This window comes from Mycteria americana, chromosome 9 (assembly GCF_035582795.1).
Source record: "Mycteria americana isolate JAX WOST 10 ecotype Jacksonville Zoo and Gardens chromosome 9, USCA_MyAme_1.0, whole genome shotgun sequence".
In the NCBI taxonomy this organism is placed as follows: domain Eukaryota; kingdom Metazoa; phylum Chordata; class Aves; order Ciconiiformes; family Ciconiidae; genus Mycteria; species Mycteria americana.
Window position 1 is genome coordinate 26,253,460 of NC_134373.1, and position 20,515 is coordinate 26,273,974.

At 58.0% G+C, this 20,515-nt stretch overlaps 3 protein-coding genes across 3 annotated transcripts in view; all 3 read left to right on the top strand.

Annotated features, from left to right (window-relative positions):
* ABCB6 (ATP binding cassette subfamily B member 6 (LAN blood group)) overlaps positions 1-20,515 on the top strand; it is a 139,735-nt gene that overhangs the window by 118,123 nt on the left and 1,097 nt on the right. The window lies entirely within an intron of this gene.
* On the top strand, positions 1,958-11,768 carry LOC142414682 (uncharacterized). The gene is given in 4 exon segments (XM_075512157.1): positions 1,958-1,994; positions 1,997-2,500; positions 10,684-10,844; positions 11,454-11,768. Coding segments are annotated over 4 exon segments (1,017 nt in total).
* CFAP65 (cilia and flagella associated protein 65) overlaps positions 16,157-20,515 on the top strand; it is a 31,769-nt gene continuing 27,410 nt past the window's right edge. Inside the window, exons 1-4 of the mRNA XM_075511232.1 lie at positions 16,157-16,231; positions 16,550-16,704; positions 17,390-17,492; positions 18,935-19,101. Of these exons, the coding sequence (XP_075367347.1) occupies positions 16,157-16,231; positions 16,550-16,704; positions 17,390-17,492; positions 18,935-19,101 (500 nt within the window). The remainder of the gene's footprint in view (positions 16,232-16,549; positions 16,705-17,389; positions 17,493-18,934; positions 19,102-20,515) is intronic.

The window sequence follows — 20,515 nt, forward strand, 5'->3', positions numbered from 1 at the left end:
AAGAGTTGTCCTACCTCTGCTGTGCCCTCTGTTCCCTGGATACTTGTTGTAGTTTTCTTCCTGTGCTTGGGAGCCAGTTTGCTCCATTCCTCCCTAAATCTTGTCCTGCCCATGCCTGCTGCTTGGCAGGGCTGGCTACTCACATGGGGGGAGAGGGAAAGGGCTTGGGGTCCTTTTGCTTGGCAGGGACATTGGCTTCTGTCTTAGGAAAGCAGAGGCAGATGGATTGGGGGTGGAGGGGAGAGCCCTACAGCCTCCCTGATGGTGGAGAGAGGGTATAGTAGCAGGCACAGGGGTGCTGGGGGTGGAAAGGGACACTCCTCCACCTTCAGTACCCTCTGTCCAAGTAGGGTGTGTTACTGTGGGGTCACATCCACCCCAAATCCCCTTCTGAGCAAATCTAGCTCTGGGCTGTCCATGGGGCTGATTCCTGCCCTCCTCCTTCCCAGGGAGGCAGCTGGAACAGGGCTGTTGTGCATCTGTTCCCACACAAGGATTTGGGGCCACCCAGTGAAGCTTGTGGGTGCTGGGCTCTGGCAACAGAAGGAGGAAGTTGTCCCACACATGGGACCTTTGGAGCTCCCTGCAGTGGGGTGACGTGTGTACAGGGAGCTCAGCAGGCTCCAGACCAGACTGGATGGGCACGGGGAAGAGAAGCCCCTGGGGTTACTGAGCAGAGGAAGCACAGGAGGCTGAGGAAGGCCCCATATGCCCCTGCCTTTCTCCTTCCTGGGCATCTGTTTGCAGCCTCTGTGGGATACAGGGGGGTGGACCCATCTCCTGCTCAGGGAATACAGCAGTGCTGGAAATGCTGAAGGGGAAGAAATACAGGGATGGGAGCTCCCTTTAGCCATTATAATATTTAGGCAGGGCAATAGCGGCTCCCTCACTTGCCTTCCAAACAACAGGACCCATCGTCAGACACAAGCAGAGGCTTGTCTCGCTGTGTCAGCATGACACAAAAAGGTGGCACCCAGAGACAGACAGACAGATACAGACAGACAGATGCAGACCCCTGATGCCAGAGACCACAGATGCACTTGCACACACTCTGCCTCTCCCTGAAGGCCAGTGTCAGGGGGTCTGGGCCAGCTCTGCTCCTGCTCACCCACATCTCCCAGACCAGCCAAGGCTTTCCTCTCTGCCCTTCCCTGGTGCCACTGTTCAAGCTGTGTCTTTTCTGGGAAAGATAAGACTGGGCAAATGAGTAACAATCTGCCTGTAGCCATCTTGGACAGACAGGGGTGATAGAGGGTGATGGCCCCTGTGTGTGTCCAGCTCAGGTCCACTGATCTGCCTCGCCCAGAGTGGTGCAACAGGAAACGGCACAGCTGGGCATTGCCGGTGATCCCTGGTGCACGGGGTGTGGAGGAGCCTGCCAGTGAGCGACTGTGCTCCCCAAGTGCCTGGGGGCTCTGCAGAGCCTGGGCAGCACTGGAGCCCAGCAGGGCTTCGCCTACATGTGCCAAAGTCCATCTAGTCTCTCCAGGTCTCCTCCAGCCACTGCAACCGCAGGCCCGCTTCGCCCACCGAGGGGCTCTAAGGAAAGCAAGGCTGGGTCCGGATCAGGACGATGGGCTCGGCGCCCTGGGCAGCAGGTCCTGCAGGCTGGGGGAACCCCGGGGTGCAGACCAGGGCCGGGCTGGGTTGCGAGGCTGGGGAATGGGCAGAGCGGTCCGGGTGCGGCCCCGGAGCGTCCCCGCTGCTGCGGCCGGGGGATGAGGAAGCCGGAGGAGGGAGGCCGGCGGGGAGCCCGGCCGGGGCCCGCGGGGAGGTAGGCCGGCCCGGCGGGGCGGGGGGCCGGCGCGGAGCCAATGGGGAGCTGGGGCAGGTGGAGGGGGGGTTAAAACCCCCCCGGTGCCGGCGGGCGAGCGAGTGCCCGGGAGGAGGAGCGCAGAGGAGGGCTGCCCCCGAGGGCAGCCCCGCGGAGCGCGGCGCGGCGGGGCCCCGCGGGTGGATGCCCGCCGGTGCCGGCGCTGGCCCGGGGCTGCCCGGCCGGGCTGTGCCCTGGCAGGGGAGCGGCGGGGTGTCGGGGGGCCCGGCGGCTCCGCACGGGGCCGGGCCATGCACAAGCCCATGGAGAAGTCCCAAAACTTCCGCATCGAGGCGCTCCTGGCTGAAGAGCCGGCGCGGAGCGCCTCCCCGCCGGGGCTGAGCCCCGGGAGCCCCGCGGCGAGCCCCGGCCCCGCCGGGCGCTCCGACACCCCCTCGCCGCGGGCGCCCCCGGCCGCCGCGCCCCTCGCCCCGGCCGGCTTCGTCCCCAAGCCCGGCTTGCTGCACCTCCCCGGCCCCGGGCTCGGCGCCCTGCCGGCCCTCTACCCGCCCGCCGTGTACCCGCTCCCGGCCCTGGGGGGCCAGCACCCCGCTTTCGCCTACACCGGCATCCCCCACCTGCCGCCGCCCGGCGCGGAGCACCTGAAGGCGGCCGTGGCCGGCTCCTTCCCGCTGGAGCACTGGATCCGAGCCGGGATGCTGGTGCCGAGGCTCTCCGACTTCCACGGTGAGTGACCCGGGGACCGACCCTCCCGTCGGGCGGGACGCGACTCTCGCCGCTTCCAGCCCCCGGGGAGCCCCGCCGGCACAACGGGGTGCAGGTCCTCTCGGGGACGGGGGGCTGAGGCTCTCCGAGGCCGTGCCTTCGCGGCTTCCCGGCGGTTCGGGTCGGGAGCCCGGCGGGGGCGGCGAGCCCTCGGGGCTGACCCCAGTGCGGGGCCCTGGCTGCTCCCAGACGCACTCCCCAGCCAGGGCAGGTCTGGGGGTCCCATTGGCGGGAGAGGCAAGACCCGCGCTCCGGAGACCTCCGAGGGCTGCGGGGCCCCGGAACCCGATCCGAAGGGCAAAGTTTCGTCCTACGCCGGCCCGGTGCTGCGGGACGGCCCCGAGGGGCACTGCCCACCCCAGTGCCGGCGGAGCAGAGCCGCTCCCGGGCCGGGCCGGCCGCAGCTGCCGGCCCCTCACGGCCGCCGCGGGCTCGTTGGGCTCCGCCGCGGCGGGAAGGAAACGAAAATAAAGAAGCGGCGACGGGAACCGGCACCGGGAAACGAATGTATGCCGCCCGGTGCGGTTGGGAACGAACCCGCCTGGGTCCCTGCGGCGGGTCCGCCCGCTGGGGCTGGGGCACGGAGGGATGCGGGGCCGGGGAAGGGACGGGGCTCCGGGTCCTTGCCCGCCGCCGCGCTCGGCTCCTGGGGGGCGAGGAGCCGGCTCCGCGGGGCTGGTGAGCCCGGTGCCGGCGGGAGCTGCGGGAACCGGGCAGCCGGGCAGCGTGCTCGGCTCCAGCCCAGCCCCGGTCCCTCTCGGCATGCGAGGAAGCTGCCGGCTCCGTGCACAGCCCCTTGCACGGTGCGCACGGCCAGGGCTGCGGGCAGGCACCGGATCCGGCACTGCAATGTTGGGCCACGGGTGGGGAGGGTCCTGCAGGGCACGGACGGCGCAAGGGCCGACTTGAGGCTCTTGTCACACCGGGGGCTGTGACTGGCACCCCTGGCAGTGTGACCCGGACCCTGCCCCATGCTTGGAGTGAGTGGAGGTCTGGTTGCCGCAAAGATGGGACCAGTGGGCAATAGACCAAGAGTGGCTTGTTAATAAACCCCTGGCAGAGTATCTGGATTTATTAGCTGAGTTTAGTGTCTGAATAACCTGGGAGCCCATTTACAAAAAAAAAAAAAAAAGAGGCTGGATAAGTCAGTTAATTAATAAACTGGCTGGATGAATAATAGTGCAAAAATGGAGAATTAACATTAAACATCCCATTCATTGCTCCCTCCTCAAATTACACCTGGGCAGGTTGAAGGGAAAGAGGCTGTTCCCTTCCCCGGGCTGTCTCCCTTTCCCTGGCTCTCCCTGGACTGCAGGATAGGTCCAGCTGTGAAGTGGTGGTGGCACCTAAGGGTGTAGAATAAGCCTCCAGTGCTACGGGCTGCGTGCAGTCTTCAAGCGTGTCATTAAGAGCAGGAAAAGAAAAATCTCTATTTGTTGGGTGGTGAAACACCTTCCCGCTCCTCTGCAGAGGCCACGTTGTCCTCGCGGGGTCGGGGTCTGTCAGTGTATCTCAGCATCCAGGTAGCGTCATGCAGGGTTGTGTTTCACCGGAGTGGGATCACACCACTGCATCTGCCCCTGTGGCCCTGAGTGCAGCTTCTGGCTGCGATAATGTAGAGCTATTTCTGCATCAAATTTGCATTTGTGCATCGGCCCCATCCCTCTCAAGTGCAGGATCCGCTCCAGAGCTGTTTGTCTCCAAAGCCCTGCTGAAAGGAGACAAACCCCAAATCGTGGGCATGAGAACAGCTTGTGGAGGAGCTGTGCTAGGATGCACAGGAACAGCATGTCAACGGGTCTTGTGGGAAGCACTAGGCTGGGTTCCTGGGGTAGCTCAGGGGGAAGAAAAGCAGTCATTGACCCAAGATCTGCTGGACTGGGCCTGGGAGAGCCCAAAGCAGGGTAGAGGCAAAGGATACACATGGAGGTGTAACAAGGATGCAGCAAAAAACACCAAAGCTGTAGATTTTTAAATCAGTGCCCCAATCCATATCCTCGATGAAAGGTGTTTGCTCCCAGTTCTGGAAAGCCATTTGCAGTGAGGATTGTCTCTCCCCAGGCTCCCCGGTTTAGTACTTCAGCAGTTTTCCTGCTATGAAACTTTTCTTGCTCCAGTTTGCTCCCAAGATTTGTCATGCCAAACACAAGTCACTCTCCACTCTCTGCTTGCCTGGTCTGCTCATGAGGAGGGTCTGTAAGTCCCTTTCAGCCTTCTCCTTCCCCCACTACACAGCCCGGCTGCTTCCATCTCCTCTGAGGCAGGTTTCCATCCTGACTGCTTTCAGGATTTTCTTCCAAATATCCCCCTGTCTCAAAGCACAGGGACCAAGCTGGATGCAGAGCTTGAGCTGATGCCTCCCTGAAGCAGAAGGATGAAGCTTTGTGTGTTTGCAGCGACTCTACCTGCCTGCACCTCCCCACGGACATCACTTCTGACTTGGGGACTTAAGCTCAGCTTGGGGTCTATTCTCCTCTCCGCGGTTGTTCTCCCAGGGATCCTGCTTCCCTGGTCCTTGTCTTCTGTTATTTTCACTGCCACGTAGACTCTGTCATCAGACCCTGTTCCTCGTCCACTTTCAGATCCTTGTTTCAGTCCATTGGGAATGTTTGGGTTCTCAAGTGTGTCCTCAGCCTTTCCTCTTGTGGGCTCGCTGCAAGCTCCAAAAGCAGGTCTCTTTGCAGCATGCCTTGTCCCTGTAGTCACCAGGACTGGCCCCAGCTGCACGTTATGGCTGTGCCTGGACTCATATTGCCCCAGTGTGCTGGCCATGGCATGGTGACAGGGACAGTGGCATGGGTATGCAGGGGCACCTGCCTAGGACATACCGCTTGCCCAGCACTTCCTCATTTTTGTGAGGAGGGTGGAGGGCTGGGCAGGAGCCTCCTGCTGTTGGCACGGGGCTCCTGGGCTGCCTGTGGTTCCTGGGTGCCCTATCCCAACATGCAGCCTAGACAGACAGACCAAGTTTCCAGAGTGCCTGAGCACAAGTGTCCATGCTGCTGGTCATGTTTAGCTCTCCAGGTGCCAGTGGGCAGATATTTGGGAAAGGTGCATCTGAAAGCCTCCTAGGACATGTTCTGGGGCATCCCAGAGGGAGCTCACCCTTGTGATTTATTTATGGAAGATTCCAGGACTAAATAATGAATTCCTTCTTTTGCTGCCTGTGTAGAGATGTTCTGCAGGCACAGTCTAGTGTGGTCTCCTGGGGATAGTCAGGGTGGGGGAAGGAGCGGGACAGCCCCTGAACTGAAGCCACAAGCTCCAGGGGGATGCATTGCACATGCTCGCCCTGCTCTCACCCGCGTATGGGGGAGGCAGGATGCTGGGGAGATGGTCTGAGGCAGTGGGTACCCTTAGGAACCTGGCCTGGGTTTGGCTGCTGGGGTTGCTTGGAGAAGTGCTCCTGCTGCGGTGCAAGCAGGTGCCGTGCCTTCCTCGCTAGCTGCCTCTGCGGAGCCGCAGCCAGCGCCTGGCTGCCTCTGCTGCAATGCGGAGTGAGAGGGCTGGGCGGGAAGGCCTGAGCGCAGGAGCAGGCATGCCCTCGCTGCAGCCAGCAGGATGCTGCCTGCCTGGGCTCCACTGCTCCCAGCCTGGGTCCCTAGGGCTTTGAGCACCTCCTGAACCACACAGGGGGAGCATTTGGCACTAGGGTGCCATGCCTATCAGTATTTCTGGGAGCTGTGATTTATTTGCCCTGGCTAGCAGTGTGGAAATGCAATGCAGTAGTGGGAGCCAAGCGCAAAGACCTGCCACAGAGGAGAGTTGTAGGAGCGGAGAGCAGTGACATACAGCTGCAGGGCGGGAGATGCAGGAAGGCTCTCTGGAAGAGCGAAGGAATCCCCGCTGGGCACCTGGTGTTCAGATGGCTTTCCTGGGACACTGCTTGTCTGCATCACCCATTCACCACCTTGATGGCTTGGAGCCCAGGCCAGATCTTGCCTGCAGCGGTGGAGAGCTGGCTGACAGGCTGTGCCGGGCTAGGAGAGCGGGCAAGACACGTCATATCAAACTGTTTCAAAAAGCAACGCCTTCCAAGGCTCTCCAGGTGCGCAGTGGTCTGGGGTCAGCAGGAAACACAGGCTGGAAAACAGCTGGCAAGCAGCAATCAGGGGTCAATGGTGGAGCAAGCAAGGGGCTAGCAGAGGTAGCAAGTGTCCTTACACATGCTGCTCCACAGACAACAGTTAGGGCTGCCAGCAGGCCAGGAGAAGCCTCTGGTGACGGTCCTGATGCCAGTGAGACCACCTCTCCCCCTCCCAGCCCTGACATCTGGGGAAACACCTCCAAAGCAGACAGGGTGCTAATTTCCTCTCCTTTATCTGCTAGCTCACAAAGCTAAGTGAACTATAGCTAAACAAACCAAATTAAAACCAAGTGGGTTAATATCAACCTAGGATTACCCTTGTTATCAAGTAGACGGAACTGTATCAAATAAACCAACAATTCTTTATAAGCTTTATCTAATTATCCAGGAGGCAGCTGCCTTGTAGAGCTCCTGGCCTCAGACTTGGAGGGCATTCCCGGCTCCAGGCCAAGCAATTTATTTACTGATATTGCAGCCAAATGCCAGGCACCCATCAGGGGGTCCGAGCCCTGCCAGGCTGAAGGGATATTAAGACGAGCTCTGATCCTTGATGTAGTACTGGAGGAGATGGCTGGGCAGATAGGAAATCCTTTGGCAAGCAAAGGTGTGATGCTGAGGCAGTCGCTGGTCTTCTGGTAGGAGCTGGATAAGGGGGAGACCCTTCCTGAAGGGTTATTCTTTCTGTGGGATGGTGGTTGTGATGGAGATGGGTTCATAGCTCAGCTGGCAGGGACTGGGGGAGGCAAGCCCTGGGGGGTGCTCCCTCTGCATCCCTTGGGAGGATGCTGTCCATGTCCATGTGACGGCCTGCCACAGGACAGGGGAGGACAGGACTCCACCAAGCACACTGGCAGGACAGGCTGGAGCTGCCAGCAGCCACAAGACATCGTTTTCTCTTTGCAAGGGAAACTGGAACCTACCTCATACCTTAACACTCCACTTCCTCCTCCTCACTTTGCTCCTTCTCCAGTCAGAAACTGCAGACCCTCTTCCTCCATACTATCGCCACACAAAGGAGACACAGCCCTTCAGGGAAGCTGACCCTTCTGGTCTGAGGCCAGAGATGTTGGTGGTTCAGGTCCACGCTGAGCTGCTGCTGTGGTGGGTGAAGGTCAGGTGGACCTTAAAGCTGTGTTGGTTTGGGCTTGCCCCATCTCGTCTGCAGGCTGAATCTTGAACAAGTCACCATGGGGTGCAGTGCTGATGGATAATAGTAGCTGCTGAAGGGTGTATTGTCAGAGGAGGTGACAGGTTAGGTGGCCAGCCATAGCTCTGGAGGCTGAGCTTTGGACTGGTGCTGGCTTGAACTGTATGACAACACCTCAGAGGGGTTTGAGGGTTGGTTTTTCTGTCAGCACTGGGGCAGGAGGCAGGGTGCATTTCCAGGGAAGCCAGGGTCTGTACAAGCTTTGTAATGGACACCGCTGCACTGAGCCTGAATTGGAGACACTGAGATGGAGAACCTGGGGCTGGCAGAGGGACTGTGCTCCAGCGGTTGGAGCACAGTATATCCCTGCATTGGCAGTTATTTGGGATATATGCCCTCCGGGTTTATTTGGCTTTTGGGCAAACTTTCTGTTCTTCTTTTCCCTGCTAAACCAAGCAGTCCTCAGCATCTTACCTGGGGAAGAGTGAGACTCTTGGAGGGGTGTTGTTAAAGCAAGCTGCCTCCCAGTCTCCTCTGAAGCTGGACAGACTGAACTCCCCCTGCTTTTGGGGTTGAGACTTACTTCTGTGCCTCCACCCTTCCCACATCTGTTTTTAGTCTGGCCACATCTGGCCTTGTAGGAGGAGGCACAGAGGAGCCTTTTGGGGTGGTCTGAAGGATTTCTGTGCTCCCCGGAGCCGGGATGCGGTGCCCTAGGAGCTGAGACCTGGGCTCTCTGCTTTGACATGGTGAATTCAGGCTGGGAATATGGTGTTTCTTCACAGAATCACAGAATTGTATGGGTTGGAAAAGACCTTTAAGATCATCAAGTCCAACCGTAAACCTAACACGAAGTCCACCACTACACCATGTCCCTAAGCACCCCATCCAAACGTCTTTTAAACACCTGCAGGGATGGCGACTCAACCACTTCCCTGGGCAGCCTGTGCCAATGCTTGATAACCCTTTCAGGGAAGTAAAATTTCCTAATATCCAGTCTAAACCTCCCCTGGTGCAACTTGAGGCCATTTCCTCTTGTCCTATCACTTGTTACCTGGGAGAAGAGACCGACCCCCACCTCTCTACACCCTCCTGTCAGGTAGTTGTGGAGAGCGATAAGGTCTCCCCTCAGCCTCCTTTTCTCCAGGCTAAACAACCCCAGTTCCCTCAGCCGCTCCTCATAAGACTTCACCCCTGGCAAAACAACCTCCAGCTCCAGAAAGCACAGAAGTCCCGGATTACTGGATACAGGGATGTGGGCACACCCTCTTCCCTTCTCTTTCCCCAAAGCATCCTCTGCAGACCATGCCCAGAAAGAGGACCTGCTCAGAGGGACCCTTCTCTGACCCAGTACAGCCAGCCCACACGGTGCAGCCCCCACTTCAGGGAGGGACTGAGGCACTGGGTGCCGCAGTGCACCCTCCTGTCTCTGGCAACAAATGGGGCTTGCTGGGTGCTGGAGCCCTCGGGCTGCCGGACGCTGCCTGGAGCTGCTTTGTGTTGTGCTCCCCACCAACATTCACTGAATGAATTTCCCCTCCAGTTCTTTCTGATGCATTTCTGGTCTTCACCCCCAAGGAGCTGCAAGGGGTTTTAGCTTGGGCTGCCCCAGCCCTGCAGATGCTGGTCCCCATGGCACCTCCTTTCCTTTAGCAGAAAGGAGCCTTCCTAGGTCCATTTGATCCCACATCTCTGCCGAGGATTTGTACAGCCAGAGCATCCACAGCCAGGCAGAGCTGAGACCGTGGCCGAGCTCTGGAGGGCTGAGCCATCTTTCATCTGACATTCATATTTGTCCTGTCAATCCTTTGAGCCTCTCATTTGGTTTTAGCCTTGAATATGTTTTGTGTGCAAAATAACGCACCGTGTGTGTGTCAGAGCCATCGGCACAGCGTGCCTCTATTCAGTCCCTAGTTTAACCGGCCAGTGGCTGCAAGGTGGGTCCCACGGGCTGTCTCTCCTGCCACGGTGGGGCTGAGGGCACAGGAGGGGTCGTGTCCATTCCTGCTTGCACGAGGAGTTTGCAGAGCCCCAGCCCAGCCTGGGCTCTGCCTGTTTGACCCGTCCCACCCAGCATCCAGGTACTTGGGATCAAACCCGGATCTCGATCAGTTAATGCCCCCTTCATAAATTCCTGCCTCATGCGTCACCGCTGTGTTTGTGAAGGGCTCGGTGGACACCTCGGGAGATGGGCAGGTCGGGATCAAAGCTGGAATCTGAGGGAGATAACGTGGATGATGCCCCATGCTCTGCAAAGAGGGCGAGCTGGAGCGACCCTTGCCAAGCAGGGCACGTCTCTGGGGCCACGATGGTCTGTCTCGCCCCCCAAGATATGGCAGCGGGAACATGCCAAGGACCTTTCCCGTTAATGCCCCCCCCCCGCCACTCCAGCAGTTTACTCCCAGCTGCAAACCTCTGGGTTTGATTGCCGTTGTGGTGCTGGGAGAAGCAGTAAAAGCTGAACCCCGGGGGGACAATAAAGCCAGCGGAGAGGAGATAAGCAGGGATCAAACACGGCGCGGCAGCCACCCTACGCTGGACTCTCAAAGGCCCCTTTGTTCCCGCTGCCTCCTGATTCAGCGTCGCGCTGCCTTCAAGGGCTGCGGGCAAGATAGCGGGGCTCGCCGGCAACCCTGCTGCCGCAGCCCCTGGCAGTTGAGCAGCCACCTGCGTGGCCTGGCAATAAAAAAGGAGGTTTAATTTCAGTCACAGGACTGATCCTAGTTGCACACCGAGGCCTGATAACGTATCTCCCTGGTTCCTATCAGCCAGGCAATAAAGCCATTATTGGGGCGGGAGATGATAGAAGAGACACTCGCCTTCCTCCTCATCCCGGGCTTGCCGAGGGGATGTCCCCTGCAGCCCCCAGCCCCGCTGTCCCCTGACCCCTGCCCGCTGTCTGCCCCACAGCCGCCCCGCAGTCTGGCTTGATGGGGAAGTGCCGTCGACCCCGCACAGCCTTCACCAGCCAGCAGCTCCTGGAGCTGGAGAACCAGTTCAAGCTCAACAAGTACCTGTCCAGACCCAAGCGCTTTGAGGTGGCCACATCACTGATGCTCACCGAGACGCAGGTACCTTGGTCCTGGGGGGGATGGAGGATGGCACCGGCTAGCTGCCAGGGAGGTGGGGGCTGCGCTGCGGGGTGGGAAGTCAAGGTCATGGGCAGTGCTGATGCCCCTCACTTGCCTGCCATCAGCCCCGCACCCCACTGCCCTCATCAGCACCCCTTCCCAGGGCATCTTCTGCAGAGACCTGCCTGATGGGCTCCAGGCTTTCCTCTTGTGAAGGGCCCCCCCCAAATACTGCTCCTCTTTTTACCCACCACCCCCAACTTAGATTTCAGAGCCTTCCCACCCCTTCCTACACTGAGAGGGGGCTTTCTGTGGGGCTAAAACTCCTCCTTTAATGTCCCCGTGCATGTCCTTGGGCATCCTCGGGGATTGCTGGTCCCCTCTGTCCCTGACCCCCACCCTGCAGAGGCTGGGCAGGGGGAAGGGAGCAGCCCCCCGGGTACTCCTCTCCCTGTGACATACTCAGCCTCCTCACAGACCCGCAGCACCACGGGATGCCCCAGAATAAAGAGGCTTTGAGGGGCCCTCCATGCAGGGAGGTCGAGGGGGTGAGTGGGGACAGGATGGGGCAGGGGGACACATTCTCCCCTGGGGGCTCTCCCTCGGCAGGTGAAGATCTGGTTCCAGAACCGCCGCATGAAGTGGAAACGGAGCCGCAAAGCCAAGGAGCAGGGGGCTCAGGCAGAGGCCGAGAAGCAACGAGGGCTCAGCAAAGCCTGCGAGAAGCTGCTGCCCGGCGAGCCCCGGGGACAAGCTGCCGAAAGCCCCGAGTTCATGGGGCGCAGCCCCGGCTCAGGCTTCCTGCACCACAGTACCGCCGAGCTGGGCTACGGCCCGGACTCCTCCTGCTCGGGGGGCGAGGAGGAAGAAGAAGAGGAGGACGAGATGGGTGCCACGGAGAGGAAGATTGGCTCTGTGTTGTGAAAGGCGGATGGAGCCAGCCCGGGAGAGGGGCTGGGCTGCCGTGTCGGGGGTCTCTCTGCTGGCAGACACAGACTGTGCCCGGGTGGAGCAGTGGGGGCTGCAGGGCACCTGCCCCCCCCTTTAACTTATGTGTGTTTGGATCCTATTTAACTCGTAATTATTCCTCTGTGTGTATCTGGGGGAGTCCCCACATCCCTCCCATATAAAGCTGTTATCCGGATGCCTGTGCTCTTCCTTAGGGGATGGGAGGCTCTGCCACCCTCCTGCCACCACGCTGCCATGCTGGGGTCCCTGGGGAGCCGCGTGGGGACAGCAGACTTGCACAGCTGGCAGCCCGCTGGCACAGCTGGAGGGGAGAGACCCCAGACATTCCTTTGACTGTGCACTGCCCCTTCCCTGCAGATAGACAGTGCCTGGAGCAGCACATCCCTGCACGAAGCCGGCTGCCCTTGGTGGCATGAAGGGCTGGGAAGGAGGATGCCCAGGATGCACACCTGCCTGCCCTGCCTCCATCCTGCATCCCTCGTGGGGTCTGCGCTTTGCCAGGCAAAATTAAGCTGCCCTGCAAAGCAGAACTGATTAATTGGCTAATGCAGCAGTGCTCTTTTCCATGTTGCAATCAGCCTGGTTGCACTGGTGAGGCATTGCCCTGAAGTGAGGTGGGGATGGAGCCCTCCTGGGTTTAGGGTGGTGCTCAGGCTGTTTGTGAGGGCTCAGTGCTGTGGTGAGCCCCCCTTTTCCCATGGCGATATCTAAACCCCACTCAGCCCCTTTCTGGGCTCATTCCATGATCCTCTTGGGGCTCTGCTCGCTCTGGCTGGGCTCAAATCAACCCCTGGTAGCAGAATGACAACAGACACCCTCTGCCACCTCTCTAGAAGCACTAGGGTTAAGCCCTGATCTCCCTAAGCAAGCAGGCTGTCCTCAGGATGCTGGAGGGTCCTGGCAGACCCTATAGACCTCCCATGCCTCCTGCACATTTTCTGGGCCTCCCCTTGGGGATGCCGAGGTGGCCCTGCAGGCAGAGGGACCAGCCCCGCAATGCCCATCCTCTCCACCCCCCTTCAGCCCGGGGGCACAGCCCTGATTCAGCACCCCCGTGCATGTAGGGCTGCAGGAGCAGGGCAGGCTGGGCTGGGATGCCCCGTCTCCAGGCACCCCGCCGTGTCTCCCTCCTGCCCCATGTCCTCCTGTCCCCTCCTTTCTTCTCCTTGTCCCTGCCTGAGGGTGGCAGGGAGGGCTGCCTGCCCCCGGGACCTGCTGTGGGGCTGGGAGCTGCCGAGGGGCAGCAGCCCCCTGGGAGCCCCTGGCCACCTCTGGCAGCCGGTCAGCAAGGGATGGGACAGGTAAGCGTTGGTGTGGGGCTGTCACACCTCGCAGGGCTGGGTAACGCCTGGCACTGGCTGGGCTGCCGGGGCGCCGGGGGGCAGCACACTGGGCAGGGGGACAGATGTGATGCTTTTGGGACAGAGGGATGGACAGGGGAAGCAGATGATGGGAGAGAGGAGCATGGGGAGGAAGGGATGGAGTGAGGGAGGGAGGGATGGATGGATGGACGGATGGACGAACGGACGACAGTCCTGTGTGAGGTGACAGTGACCCGCAGTGGCTGCTGGCAGCTCAGCAGCTTCCCCCTGGGTGTGTGGCAACCCCGGTGCCCAGGTCCCCTGTCCCCAGGCAACCCATCCCAGGGTACGGCAGGGCTCGGCTGCCCACGCAGGAGGTGTCCGGACCCCTGACACTGCCCGGGTGGGAGCTCTGGTCCTGGGGAGGGTGCAGCCCTTGCTCCAAGGGGGGAGATGTGAGCCAGGGCAGGGGCCAGGTGCCAGGAGCCTGCGGTGGCTGGCGTAACACAGAGCAGGAGGGGAATAAATGTGGGGAAGGGGGGAAAAAGACATAGAAGAAAAGGAGGAGGGGAGGGGGAAGTAGGAAAGGATGGTACCCAACTCCCCACCATTGCCCTCCGGTGACAGTGGGGTAGGAGAGACCCATTGACCCAGGGGAGCTGTGCCCTGCAGCTCCCAGGGCACACAGGCACACAGCCGGGAGGCTGGCACACAGCAGGCACACAGGCACACAGGACCGGGCAGGAGATGCTGGCAGATGCGAGCCCATGGCTGCAGGAGCCTCAGGACCAAAGATGTCTACCACCTGATGTACAATCTGGTCCTCCAGCAGCAGGGGAGCATGGAGAGGGCCACAGGCTGGAGCTGGGCACACCAGGGTGGGGGTGAGATGGAGGGGACAGGGATGGCAGCGGCAGAGAGGAAAAGGAGAGACTGAAAGCAACAAAAAAAAGAGTGCCAGGAAGGAGGAGGGGAGCTGAAGGGATGTCACAGACTTAAAACGTTCACCTTGATGGGCTGTGACAGGTTTAATTTCCAGAGTACAACCATTAAAGTGATGGATGGGAGGCGTTCATCTCGCGCCTGGCGCACACGGGCCCTCCGCGGCTGCAGGAGGGTTTGTTTTGTTGCTGTTATTTATGAGGTTGTTTCTGCAGGAGCCAGGCACTCGTCCAGTGCTGGGGGGACAGAGGAGGGGACACTATTGATGGCAGGGGAGTTGGGGTGCTGATTTATGGCTGCTTAGCCGAATGACTCATGTTGTAAACATTGACAAATGCCATTAAAGCTGCATCTCCTTCCTGCCTCTGCCCTGGCACCCTCCCTGCGCTGCGCGATGTGGCCAGCCCTGCTCTCTGCCATGCTGCTGCCTGAGCACCCCGGAGGGGCTGTCTGGCCCTCCCCACCGGGGACACAAGGGTCCCCGCCCTCCTTGAGGGACATCCAGGGCCCTGAGAAGATGCAGGAGTGACCCACGGTGGTGGTGGTGCCCCACGGGAATGATACCTGGGATACCTGATGGGCCTGTGCAGCCAGGGCTCCCTGGCCTGTGTCCCTCTGCCCCTTTGCCAGTCTTGCCCTCGTAACTGCTTTTGGCAATGGTCACAACTTGTTATTTGCATCACTGATGCTGCAAGGAGCTCAGGGTGACCTGGCCCCGTTAAGGTGCCACCCCACCCCTATGCCAGCACTCTCCAGCCTGCTGCAACCCATGCCCCCTCGACCCCCCAGCATCCTCACCTCTTAGCCCCACAGCCTCCTCACCCACCCATCCTGCGCACCCACATGCTTCATGGCGCTCTCTTTGCTGACTCAGCTTTGTGCCTGTGTCCCTCCCCTGCACCCATCCCCATCACCCCTCGCCCTTGAGCTCTCTCCTGCACCCCTGCATCCCTCTGTCTGCCACCTGCCCCCCTCCATCTCCCTGCCCCTGAATTCCCCATCTCCCCTTGGTCCCCATCTACCCCTGCACTCCTTGCTCCCTCCCATCTCCCCCCTGCACCCCTCCATTTGCCCCTGCACCCCCTCAGTTCCCCCATCTCCCTCCCGCACCCCTCCATCTGCCCCTGCACCTCCTCAGCTCCCCCATCTGCCCCCCGCACCCCTGAGAACTCCCCACCTGCCCCCTGCACCCCTCCATCGGCACCCTGAGCCCCCATCTGCCCCCTGAACCCCCTCCCTTGCCCCCCGCCCCCCGCCCTCTCCCTACCCCTGCCGCCCCCCGCCCCCGCCCTGCGCGTCCCTCCGCTGCCCCCTGGCGGCCGCCGCCGGCAGCCGTCGCCGCTCCCCGAACGCGGATTGACCCGAGGCGGCCGCCGTCGTTGCTCCGGGAGACGCCGCCGCCGCCGCGTCCGGTCCCCATGGCAACACGGGCCGGGGCCTCGTGGCGCTGAGCGGCCGGGACCGGGCCGGGCGGGTGCCGGCCGGGACCCGAGGTGGCCCGGGCTCTCGGGGGCCAGGCTGTGCTACAGGGAGCCGGGCAGGGCTTGAGGGAGCCGGGCTGGCCGTGCGGGCCCGGGGAGCGGCGGTGGCACGGGGCCCAGGCTCTGCTCCGGGGGCCAGGCAGGGTTACAAAGGACTAGGCCGTGCCCCAGGGAGCTGGGCAGGCTCTTGCTGTAGGGAACAGGGCCGTGCCACAGTCGTCTATATAGGGTTTTAGGGGGCCAGGCAAGGCTACAGGGCAGGGCTTTGCTATACTGGTCTCTGTGGGGCTAGAGTGGGCTGGGCAGGGCTGTGCTATAAAGGCCCAAGGAGGGCTCTGTCACAGGGGCTGAGCTGTGAGTGAGGTGGGGACACAGTCTGTGCCAAGGGGACTGCTGAGTGCAGGGCTGCAGCAGCCTGGGGACAGTGTGGTCTGTGGCGAGGGCTGGACGCAGCTGGCAAAATGGGGACACTACTGGGGACACTGCAGCCCCTGCAGGGAGGTGTGCCACCCTGAGCCCAAGGAGTTGTTGGATCTCTGGGAGCACCCAGGTCTTGGCAGCAGAGACTGTCTGGGTGCAGGAGCAGTGTACATGAGGGCTTTTTCCTCTTGTTTTTCAGATGCTTGCTCAGGCACACGGTGAGCCTCAAAACTCTGACTCTTTTCGGAAGCTGTGCTGTGGCTGTGTCAGGAAGGTGAGTGGTGGAGCAAAGGGTGCCATTGTCGTGGGTGGATTTACTGGCAGGGCAGGGAGAGGACAAAATCAAAAAACCCTTTTAGTCTTTGCTTCCCTCGTTCATGACATCCTTTGGCATCTGTTGTTTGGGCTGTGGCCAGGAGGTGTCCCCTCTGGACTCCTGGAGCAGCGCTTTTGGTGACTCCTGGAGCTTTGCCGCAGGGTGGCTCCTCCCGTCCTTTTGGCAGAGTCAGAGACTTCTAGCGTAGAGAAACAGCTGTTTGAGTGATTTCTCCTCCCTCCCAAAGTGCTAATGTCCCCGTTGCAACTTCCTAAGCTGTCTGCAAGAAAGGCAAAGAGGAAGAAAGGCGTATTCTGGGGCATTGAGGTGGCTGAAACGCTCAAATGGCGTGGCTGGGAACTCGGAAAAGAGATGATCAAACATCTGATCTTGAAGAATGTTCATGAGAAAACCCAGAAGCTGAGCTACAGGTGCGTGGGAAGTTTCTTTCTCCTTTGTACTCCTCACACTCTCACCGCATCTTCATCCCTCCTGCTGTATCAGTCATATTATCAACTTTCCTCGGATTCATCTGCCCCCTCTCCCCTTGGGCTATGTGCTGGAGACAGCACATGCACACTTACATAGCAGGACAGAAACCTGCTAATTCAGAAGCACAGCCCTTGTTCCTGGCAGGAGTATTTTAAATGAAATGCCTTTTTTTAAATTCTGTTTTGCTGATACTTCTGTCTGTGAGGCATTTCCAGTCTAGTGAGATTTTAATTGTGGATGTATGCCAGCCAGCCACTAGCATGTCCTAAAACCATTGCTCCCGGGAGTCCCACTGGATGTTGAGCCACTGCAGCACTCCCTGTGACCCTCCCTGAAACTCAAATGTTTCTGCCCAATGCATTTTGCTCATGCTGCATGGCCTGGGAATGTAAAATATTGTTCAAGGAAAGGGTAGGTACTTAGAGCTGGGAATAGGTTTTCAGGACACCTGGGTTCTGCCTCTGTTTCTTCTGATATGCTACCAAGGGACCCTTGGGGCCAGGTGTGTAAAGTGCTTCTAATTGTGGGGTCTGGAGGTTTTGATTCTTTATTCTCCTTTCTGCTGTCTAACTTAACAACTGTGTGCCCTCAGACAAAATCTCTTGTTTTGATTTCATTATCTAGATGTCCTTCCACGCGATTCTTCTTCACTGTTTTTCCACAGCCGATCACTCTGAGCCCTGGTATGTCCTTAACTCTGCCCATCGTTTTCCGGCCCACTGAAAAGGTAAAGTGGCAACACCAAAACTGCTCTCAGTGCTCTGGCTGGCTTCCAGGGGAACAGTGGGCCTCTGCCTCTCTTGTCCTTTCTGATTTGTTTTCACTTGAATGAATCGGTCCTTAGGGAAGGTTCTAGCATAGAAAGACTGGGCAGCATGACCTTCCTGCTCTCCCCACATCTTCATCAGCTGAGGGAGCCCTAACCTCTGACTTCTCTGCAGCATTTGCCAGTAGTTATGAGAGGGATCCTCACAAAAAGTATTCCCAGTTTTTCACGTGCTGCTTCTGGCCATGAAATCAGTAAGATAAAGTGCTTGAACTGTCCACACCTGGTTTGACCCCAGGGAAACTCAGCTGGGTGGTTTTAGTGCAGAACTTTAGGTTGAGGGACTCACTCTCTGCTTTCTTACAGGATACCCCAAAGCCTGTACATTGAAGGGCTACTGATTTTCTGTAAAGGGATATGTCAAGGGCCTCCCTTCTTTTGGATGGGGTGGGTTTCCTTAAGCTTTATTTTTAACAGCAATGATTCTTTTTACCCAGCCCCTTTTCTTGATTTTCAGGCTGTTCCTCGTGTCTGTCTTGGCTCTGAGTGTTGATCTCTGGCTGTTGTCCACAGCTGTATGTCTTTGATGTGTATCTCAGTCCTAGCCATAGAGCGTGATCATTGGGTGGACTCCCAGTACCCTGCTCTCTTAGTATCATGGTTTTCTGATGACTGTTCAGTGTTCCCTTTATGAAATAAGCTGCTGGCCTTGTTCCATTTTCAGCAAATAGTTTGTCTGCACGACATCAATCACTAGAGCAGAAGGCTTCCTTTCTTAGAGAGAGCAAGGACTGTGTGTGCTGCAGTGCCCAAGCTCTCTCCTTACCTATATAAGTGGTACTCAGGAGAGGTGATGACTGGGGAGCATGGAAGACACGTATCTTGCGATTTCTTCTATCTTAGCTGGTTAGCAGATGTCCTGGGGCTGTTTGTACACCGTGCTGTCAACGCTGCATCTTTAAGTTGTGTGTTATCCACTTAAGTGCTTTGTCAGCTAGAGGCCTAATCAAAGACTAAAATTTCCGTGCTCGTGGAGCTCAAGGAGCGGTTGTACATGCTTCAGTTAAGCTGAACTGAGATCTTGAAAACACTGAAAGAAATCCACCTGCATCAAAACACATCAGGTGAAATAAATGTGGTCTTCAGCCGCTCTCTCTGAGGGTGTTCATGTGTTCCCTGACAGAGTGAGGGGTACACCTGAGTACCTTACTCACTGCCTGCCCTTTCTGAGTGCTTCATGTGCTCTCTGTCCTGCACAGAAGCCTCCCCTGGTGCCTCTGTCACTGATGTTTTTTTCCCAATGCTCTCACAGAGGTGAAAGTGATGGGTGTTCACGGGTGGAGCTGCAGTACCTGCAAGATGGAGCCCATCTAACTGCTGTCTTTCCTTGCTTTTCTGTGCAGAGGGAGTATGAAGACAGCATCTGCTTTAAGAAGGCTGAGGGTGAGTTCTCTGTCACCCTGCGTGCTATGCTTCCACGCTCCTGTCTGTCTTTCCCAGCTGCTGTCCAGTTGCCCATCTGTGCTGTCCACAATGTCACGGAGACAACATTCCCTGTGCGCAATGTTGGGTGAGTGAGACGTGGCTGGGCAGACCCTCTTTCTGTTTTGTCAGCTATTTTGCCACCTTCCTGGACTCTCCAATGAATGCAACTCATTTCAGTTATTACTAGATCTGCTGGCTGCCTTAACAAGCAGCAGACCTCTGCCTCCTCTGAGGTCACAGCAGAAAAGGCAGCAGAAATGGTAGTACAGGTCAGATCTCACTGTGGGCATGCCTTGGCACCTCACATCTGTCTGTTTCCAGCATATACTGAGAACCATTCATGCACAGGAAATAGCTGGGGACCAGCAGAGTGTCCCACTGAGAAGATCCCACATCCACAGGAGAGGCCTGGGCTCCTAGCTAATCAAAGGCAGCCTCCCTAGTGTGGGCAGGGAGAGATGAGCTACAAGCTGGAAACATTTTAGTCTTTCTGTGACTTGATCTTTCTTCCCTTGGCACAGGAATGCCGTAGAGATGGCAGTGGAGTTGCTGGTGCTCGAGCTGACCTCTTTGATATGGAGGCAGGCAATACAGAAGTTGGAGAGTCTCTCCGGTGCCTGCTCTTAGGTTCATGGAGCTGCCCAAAGCAGTGGCAGTATTCTATGGCTTGGACTCATCATTTAGGATCAAATTATGCTCCCAGTTACCAAGGGCTCTCTTATTTTAATAAGGGAAGGACAGTAATTCAGTGAGTATTGCAGAAAGAAGTACAGTGAAGAAGTTCCTAGGTAGGAAGGAGATATACTTCCAACCATTTACAGTGAGAGCAAAATAGCCTTTACTGGTTGGAAAATGGCCTGTGCTGCCCAAAGCAGTCAGCTGATGCAGTAGGAGGGTGGAAAGAACACGGGGCACATGTACCTTAAGCAGAGTGAGGTATCAGCCAGAAACCATTTCAGGTGATTCATTCTCCCCTTAGAGAAATCATTTGTGCTGACTGAGGGGTCTAAGGTGGTGGAGGATATGGATGGTAAGTTACAGACAGCTTGGAATCGATAAAATATAAAAAGCTGGTCGTATGTCATGTTCTTTGCACAAATCAAACAAGCAGAGGGAGTTCTGGAGAGTTGAATGAGGTATTAGGAAAACAGCTCTCTTCTCACCTGAGCATATAACAGAAGAACAAATGTTCATTTGGAATTAAGTAGCAGCAAATTTAGATACAGGAAAAGCAAATACTTCATTCTGGAGCTGATTTGTTTGCTGTCACATGATGAAGCTGAGAAATTTTATGGCCATTAATAAAGTTCTTAGATGTAATAGCTAAGATTCATTAAAGTGTGAACACAGCATTTGCAGAGACTAGACAGAAATTTATTCCCAGCATCACATCTTTGGCCAGATGCATTAGGGATTCTGCCATTCGACATTGGTTGCTTCACATCCTAACTGAACAACCCATTGGAAAAGGTCCATCCTATGCGTGATTGCACAGGCAG